General features: G+C 39.0%; 1 protein-coding gene across 1 annotated transcript in view; it reads right to left on the bottom strand.

The window, feature by feature from the left end:
• The window catches only part of IL7 (interleukin 7), a 71,550-nt gene extending 68,370 nt beyond the window's left edge, over positions 1–3,180 (bottom strand). Inside the window, exon 1 of the mRNA XM_017521880.2 lies at positions 2,340–3,180. Within this exon, the coding sequence (XP_017377369.1) occupies positions 2,340–2,349 (10 nt within the window). The 5' untranslated portion in view covers positions 2,350–3,180. The remainder of the gene's footprint in view (positions 1–2,339) is intronic.
• Positions 3,181–8,268: the final 5,088 nt, after the last annotated feature.

Raw genomic sequence — 8,268 nt, 5'->3', positions numbered from 1 at the left:
TTTTTAGTAGAGACAGTGTTTCATCATGTTGGCCAGACTGGTCTCAAACACCTGACCTGAGGTGATCCACCTGCCTTGGCCTCCTCAAGTGCTGGGATTATAGGCTTGAGCCACCATGCTTGGCCAGAAAATTCCTAAATATAATATAGATATGGGATTCAAATCCAAATTTATCAGGTTGAAAAGTCTAGAACCTCAGCTTTTAGACACTTAACTACACTGCTTCCACAAAAAAATAACCATATATGTGTAGTCAAGGGGAATGAAGAAAAATCCATCTTCCTCTGCATGAACCTCACTAAGGTACTGCCTGGCCAAACTGTGAAACTGCATCATGTGCTCATATTTCATAAAAAGACACTAAATATTTCTTCTTATTATAGTAGGTTATGTGTCAGGTTTAAAACAAACAAAAAAAGCCACAAACATGAGTGTGAACATGACATGTAAATTTGTTCTATGAAATGGCCTTTTCCATTTTTAAAAAAATATTCAAACACTGATTTGGTGCAGCTTGTAATTCTCCTTTATACCTGCTCAGGCTTTCTAATATTAGTTCTCTATTATTACTTTTTGAGACAGGGCATCACTCTGTTGCCTAGGCTGAAGTATAGTGGTAAGATCATGGCTCATGGCAGCCTTGACCTCTAGGTTCAAGCAATCCTCTTGTCTCAGCCTCCTGATTATAGTCTGTTTTTATTGCTATTCAACTTTTTGGTCCTAAAATATGATGAAATTACCCAAACCAGATAAGACAGTTGGAGACCACATAGAAGGTCCTCAACTACTTCAACTCTCAAAAGAAATGGCAAAGAAAAAAGAATAAAGAGTAACCTTATGTACACTCTTGATGGAATAAGCTTCTGGTGAAATCTCTTGAAATTTCAGGAAGCCATGCATTATAATCATTATTATTAGAATTCTAATATTTTGTCTGCTAATGAACACTTACAGCCCATGATTCATATAGCTATACTTCAGAAAGTAAAGGCTCTTTCTGAAAAATGCACACACTAGCTTCCTTTTCTCAGTTTACCTTTCTACCTTAAATCAGAGATGTGGCAAGGATTAGAGCCAAGGGTGGTCCAGAAAGAAGAAACTGCAGGAGAACTATGAACATTGCAAGGAAAATAGCGTTGAGCTCAATTATTAGTTTTAAATTAAGCTCCGAGAGGACACTCCTTACAATTATTCCATAATTATGTTGGATATTCTTCCCATTCTCCCTATCTTTGTTTTGTTACTGAGTACTTTGTTTTGGTACTCCTTGGTTATGTCAATTATTGATTCTTTACCCACGATAGTGGAAAGGAGTCTTGATCTAACGGAGTAGCCATCAAAAGAAAGAGAAGTCCGTTTCCTATTCCCGCACCCTCCCCCCAGCTATCCTCTTGCTTGAGGAAGTACTTACTGTAAAGCATTCCAATTTTTCTAAGCAGATCTTTTCCCTTTTTAAATTCTTTTCCTCTTTTTTTATTCCAGTAAGTTTTTTTTTTTTTTTTTTTTTTTTTTTTTTTTTTTTTTTTTTTTTTTTTTTTTTTTTTTTTTTTTTTTTGGCTTTTTACATTAGCCATACATGACTGCCATCCGAATCCAACCCTCCTGAATTCTGCCCCTTTCCATTCTAAATCCGTAAACTGCACAAATAAGACATATTAGGTCTCATCACTGGTCTAGAAATTAGAGTCATGCCTATTTAATCCCGCCTCCATCAAGAAGCTTCTGTAGGAAAAAAATATAGAAGCTGACCTTTCTCAGCGCCAGCCGCAGGACTGGTTTCCCAGCAATAGGCGCAAGGTACAACCCTTGTTGGAAACTCCCAGCCTTACTCGGGGGAAAAACGGGGTTTTCCGGAGACCTGTTCCCCTAGGGTTTAAAAGCGCGTCCCGTGGGAGCTTCGCTTTCACTTCTCTAGGGAGTTCTGAGCTGCAAGAGCCCAGCTACTCGCGGAACCCCGGCCGCCTGCATGAGTAACTTGGGGCTGCCAGAAGCACACGAAGGGCGGACAGATGGACAGAGAGCCATTGGCTGCCTCTGAGACCGGCTACGGGCTGCCACCGCTGAGCGGCGCGGAGGCTGGAGCGTTCCGTCTCGGGACAGAAATCAGGCGTTGGGACTGCTGCTAGGGGCAGCAGCAGTTTCAGGTTCAAGAGGCTATGGGCCAGGATACTCAGGCGCGCCTGGCAGCTGCCCATGGGAGAGCCAGTGCTCTCCTCAGGTGCAAAGTGCAAGGCTCGGCAATTCCCGGACGTGCCCTGGTGCAGGGGCCCCCAGTGCGTCCCAGACTGCCCCGGCGCGCCGGGCGCGCGAACTTGTGCGCAAGGGAGAAGAGCGCTTACCATGGAACATGGTCTGTGGGAAGCAGGCGTAGTCATGATGACCGCAACTGGAGCGGGAGCAAGCTCTCACCGTCCATAGTCACTCCCAGAACCCTGGTCTTCCGCGGAGTTGCCGAGCCTGTGAGTTTGTGCTGGGCAGGGTGATCTCTGCAGCTGGTTCCTCTTACCCACGCCGCGCCTGCTGTTTCATCCATCCCAGTGGGGGCGTCACACACCACGGCCTGGCTCCGCGCTTTGCCTTTTCCATAACTTCCGTAGGACCCGCCGGCAGCGTACTTTCAGTTTCTACTTTGCGCTTGGTCTGCAGGTTCAATCTGGGATCATCAGCAGGGAACCTTCATTATCCCCTCTCTCCTGGGCACCTGCTTCCCCCGCACCTGGAGGAGAATCAGAGCAGGGAGCGAATTTCCATATCACCGCGGGAGAATCCAGCTGGCCTGAATCAAAATGATTCTGAGTAAAAGTCTTTCCAGATAACCTCTCCAAGCTTTGGCAATGCTTGGCGACTGACAGCTAGAACCATGAGTTGTTATTATGGGCACGGAAGCCACAAGTGTGCAGGACCCAAGCTGGGTTATTGGAAGCGGACGACACCAAAGAGGCGTTGCTGCGGATGTGGTGGACGATGCCAAGTCGTCTTGTAAAAAAAAGGAAGTGAAGAATGATTAAGAGGGTCACACCCTCTACCACTCCAACCTCTCTAATCAGTCTCTTTCCGCTCTGTCTTCTGTACATGCACCTGCTCAGGTGAGACCTCAAGGAAAAATAATCCCGTGGGTCCATCTTATCTGGTAAGTGTTATATTTGGAAGATCAAACCTCAAATTAAATGCAGGACATGGAAACTGGCAGTAATATTTAATAACTACGACTTGCACATGCACACTTATCTGAATTGGCTAATAAACTATCCATCTTGAATATGTGCCACTGAGATGTTAATTTTTTCCTGGGTCTGAAATATGTAGCTTATTTGCTACATTACTTTGATTTCTGCTGTTCTGCAGAATCACCGCTTAGACGAAGGTGGATAATGTAAACTAGTAACAACAGTGATAATAATAACGACCATTTATCTAGCATTTGCTTTACGCCAGTATTGTGCTAAGCATTTTGTGTATATCATCTCATGCAAAACTTTGTGTGAGACAGACCATTTGCTTATGTGCACTTTATAGGTGTGGGGACTGAGACTTCCTTAAATAACTTGCCAAAGTTCACTTAGCTAACTGAGCTTAGACACAGATTTGCTGTGTTTGGGCTGTAGAAACTCCTGCTTGGAACTCCTGTGAATAAAGTAATAATGTGCACATTGATGCCGGGAGGGAGACGACAGCATGTGTGTGCCTTTGCCTCCATGTGGGGACTTCAGGAAAGGTTTCTGGAGTTTGTGACTTCTAAATTGAAACTTGAAGAGGAATGAACTTGGGACTGGTAAGGAGTACGCCACATTCTGTTATAGTGTGAACAAGGAAGAGGAAAAGAGGAGGGAAGGAGAAAGAAAAAGAGGATGACAACAAACTAGTGAGAACAGAGTTACTCAATCCTGAATTTTAGATCTTTGATTCCTGTTTTCGTCTTGCTTCCCACATCCAATCCATAGAGAAGTCCTGTTTGCTTCACCTTCAAAATAAACCCTAAGGTAACAGTAAAGGTGGTCTAAGGGATCTTCTGGCTTTCATTTTTACCCGAAACCCCTTCATTCTCAGAGCAGCAGGATATCTGATTCCACTTTGTTCCCCGCCCTCTGACGACTTTCCACCGGCTACCAGGCCCCCAGGGCCCTGGTGATCTGGGCCCTGCTGCCCTTTCTGACGTTTCCTGGCATCACATCACTATCCTCCAGCCACACTGGCCTTTCTCTTCCAGCCCCGCATCCACTTAGTATGGTCCCTAGTCCGTGGCTGGCATTCAATAAGTACTGCGAGTGACAGAGTAAGAGAGAACGGGTGAATGTGCATGGATGAGTGAAATAGAAAAAAGAGAAAGAGAAGGGGGGAAGCAAATGGAAACAGGAGACAGAGTGGAGTGAGAAAAGCCATGTGTTTCCATTTCTCTGGAACCTAGAGTGGGAGTTGGGGAGGGAGACAGACACGACACTGGAGTGATTTTTAAAAATGAGTTCTATAATGAAACATGCCTAGCTTGGGGATTCATTTATTTATTTAAAATCCCTGACAGCAGCATTGAGGTATGTAACTGTTCATAGCCTGTACCTCCCCACCAACCCTTTTTTTTTTTTTTTTTTGAACTTTCCAGGAACAAAGTAAAAGAGTAACTATCAATAACTTGCACAAAAGGAAATCCTTTCTTTTTATCACAATCACCATAAATCCGGGCAGAATAAGGGTTGTGCATACCTGAACTTTTGGGAAGCATGAGGGGAAATTATTCAGAGCTGCAGGAGAGGCAATGCAAATGTTACACTGGATTCTGCCTCCAATTATGAAGAATCTCTCTGAGGAGAATATTCATAAAGCTTTGGGAATTGTTATAGTTATATGAAATGGGCACATTCTAAAAACATCAAGTAATGACCTTTCTGTCTATAATATCCTTTAGAAAAAAATCCAAAATGAAGTCTTCAAATAGTTTTTGACATTTTGATAAAGTGAATATTATTTTTTATAAGGTAGATGGACAAGGATAAAATGTTTTCTAAATGTTTAAAATGTTATTGTTTTATGATTAAAGAAATGGAGTGGTTACTACTATTATGTTTGCTCATAGACTCAATGAACTGGGCAGAAAAGCCTTTAAGGGGGACAAAGTAGTAGATATATTTTACGAATAATACTAAATAAATGTTAAAAGGGAAGACAACATTCTCTGAATGATGAATACAATGTAATAGAAGTACAAATAAAATTAAATATCAATTTAAAGAGAAAATTATTGAACATTAACCAATGTCTTCTAATGTTCTACAATTTTCAGTCAGAATAGTCAATTATTGTTAACCAGAAAATATTTTCTTGATTAATATCTGAAGTATTTTTACTCAACCTAATGTGACTACATTTTACAGTCTGTGAACTGAATTAATATCTGAACTATTTTTACTCAACCTAATATGACTACTTTTTATAGTCTGTGATCTGAATTCTATCAATCATTCTAACTAAGGGTAGTATGAAGTTATTTTTATTTAACTTTCCAGTAATAATATTCAACATATTTCAAACACACACACAGCCGCACAGCCAACATTATGGATATGTGATCTGTGTAGTTATGTAGTTGCACAAGGGCTTGTGCTTCATTTGATGCTCTGCTGTCACCGTATTGAAATTCTTTATTTTTAAATAAAGGGACTCTTATTTTCACTTTGCAATGGGTTTCACAAATTCTATAATTGGCCATGCACACTCACACGTGTTAAGTTACACATTGTGGACAGTACTGCATGTCTTTTAGGTGATTTCAGTTTGGTAGGAAAAACAGATGTTAAATGCTTAATTTCAAAGATAAAAATATTATTAAAAGAGAAACGCAATTTTAAAAAAAAATCAGAAGTTTAAAGTAATATAGACCCATTTTTATAGTTAAAGATCCAAATAGGTTAATTTACCTGTTCAATGAACAAACAGCTATGAGAGGATTATCTGTAATTTAATAAAATTTAAATTTTATCAAATGACTAATGGACATCTATTTACATGGTCATGGTTTTTTTAATGGCAATCTGAAATAAACCATAAATTTAACATAATGCAACATTCAAATTCCTAATACTTAACTTAGAATTTTACAGTTATAGTCATAATCAGGATATGTTTATTTTTCATATTATATTCAACTGATATTGGGCTAGTTTTGTCAGGTTTTGTTAGTTTCATAAAAGGAATTGGGAATTCTTTTGTTTTCTAAAACTTCCAACTGTTTAAACATTATGTGAATTATTTGTTTCTGGAAGGCTTACTAGAGTTCAACAATAAAACTTGATTCCATGGTTGAAACCCAGGGGTAGGATGAGACTGTCAGTTTTAAGCATTACAAGTGTGAAAATGAAAAAAGGTTTATTTTGAAGGCCGAAACAAAATGGACATGTCAAACTGTCAGAACTTTGCTGGAGATGGGTATGTTAGCATATCACTGATGGTCAGAGCCATGGAAAAGAATGCACTTACTCAACCTGCATGTTAGAAGGCAGAAGAGAGAACTAATGCTAGCAGTAATCTTGAGGCATGAGCAACCCTAAAAAGTAGTTGGCAAAAGGGGTGCCCATCAACAAAACAGACAAATACATAGTAGGCAGCAAACTGAGAAGTCAGAAGTCAGGGTTCAAGAAGGCAACAGATAATAGAATTTCAAAATAGAATAAGTAGTCAGTATTTCCAGATGTCACAAAGAGGTTGAAATGAAAAGTGTGTCTGTTGAAGATGGAGATTGGAAAGTATGTTTGTTGAATTTAGCAGAGCAGAAATTGTCCATGGTCCTCATGGCAACAGTTTGAGAAAAGCAGTATAGATGCAAGCAGTATTTTAGTTTGCAGGGGTTGAGACGAGAGAAATAAAGTAAGAGATTACAACTTTTACAAAATGTTAGATAAGAATAAAAGGAATAGACTCATGATTTGTAAGGCATGGAAGCTTTTATTTTCAATTATGAGAAACATTTGAGCATATTTATATATTAATTGATAAAATTAGGTTCTGCAGAACAGGGAAAGAATGGAACCAAGAAGCCCAAGATACTCCATTGACTTTATTTTTCTTATTCTCCCTCCATTTCTCCCTCCTCTTTAATTTCAGTTCCAAAGTTCTATAATTCTAAACAATCAGAATCTACTCTATATCTAGGGCCTAAATTTATGTTCTTAACTGAAATGTTCCCATCAGCAATCGTCTACTTCTGGATTGAGTGTTGGCTTGTCTAAGAAAGAAGTCTAATACTTCCCAAATCGCCTTTCAGAGAGGGCAGCTGTAACTTTTACACGCATTGCATTATCCAATCCCTTCATATGCTAATGTTGCATTGTTGGCAATCAGGGGTTTCTTTTACATACAGTCTTGCATCATTTAACAGTGTATTCTGAGAAATAATAAATTAACCTTGCTTACTATAACTTTTTAACTTTATAAACCTTTAAATTTTTTTCAACTTTTGACTGGTGTCATAACATTTAGCCTAAAACACAAACACATTGTACAGCTGTTCAAAATATTTTCTTTCTTTATATCCTGATTCTATAAGATTTTTTTTTTTTTTACTTTTTAAATGTTTTTGTTAGAAACTAAGACACAAACACACACATTAGCTTAGCCCTACACGGGGTCAGAATCATCATCACTGTCTTCCATCTCCACATCTTGTCCCACTGGAAGGTCTTCAGGGACAACAGCATGCATGGAGCTGTAATTTCCTATGATAACAATGTCTTCTACTGGACTACCTCCTGAAGGAGCTGCCTTAGGCTGTTTTACAGTTAATTATTACTTTTTTAATAAGTAGGAGGATAAGGATAATAAGTCTAAAATAATGACAAAAGTATAGTAAAAACATAAACCAATAACATAATTGTTATGTTATGTATATAACAGTGTTATATGTGCTATATGTACAATATTGTATGTGCTATACTTTTTATATTATACATACAATATTATATATACAATAATATTATACATGCAATATTGTGTGTACTGTACAGTATTGTATGTGCTATACTTTTATAAGACTGGAAGTGCTGTAGGTTTGTTTACACCAGCATCACCACAAACACGAGTAATGAGTTGTGCTAAGTTGTTACAATGGCTACAGTGTCACTAGGTGATAGGCATTTTTCAACTCCACTGTAATCTTTGACCACCATCCTATATGCAGTTCTTTGTTATACAGTGCATGATTGTACTAGATTTTGGAGGGAGCATACTTTTAACCACTGCCTTTATAGAAGACTAGTTAGAAAAGAATACACCTACAACAAT

This window comes from Cebus imitator, unplaced genomic scaffold (assembly GCF_001604975.1).
Source record: "Cebus imitator isolate Cc_AM_T3 unplaced genomic scaffold, Cebus_imitator-1.0 Scaffold22, whole genome shotgun sequence".
NCBI classification, from domain to species: domain Eukaryota; kingdom Metazoa; phylum Chordata; class Mammalia; order Primates; family Cebidae; genus Cebus; species Cebus imitator.
The sequence above is the reverse complement of the archived record's forward strand: the minus strand, read 5'-3'. Positions and strand labels throughout refer to the sequence as shown.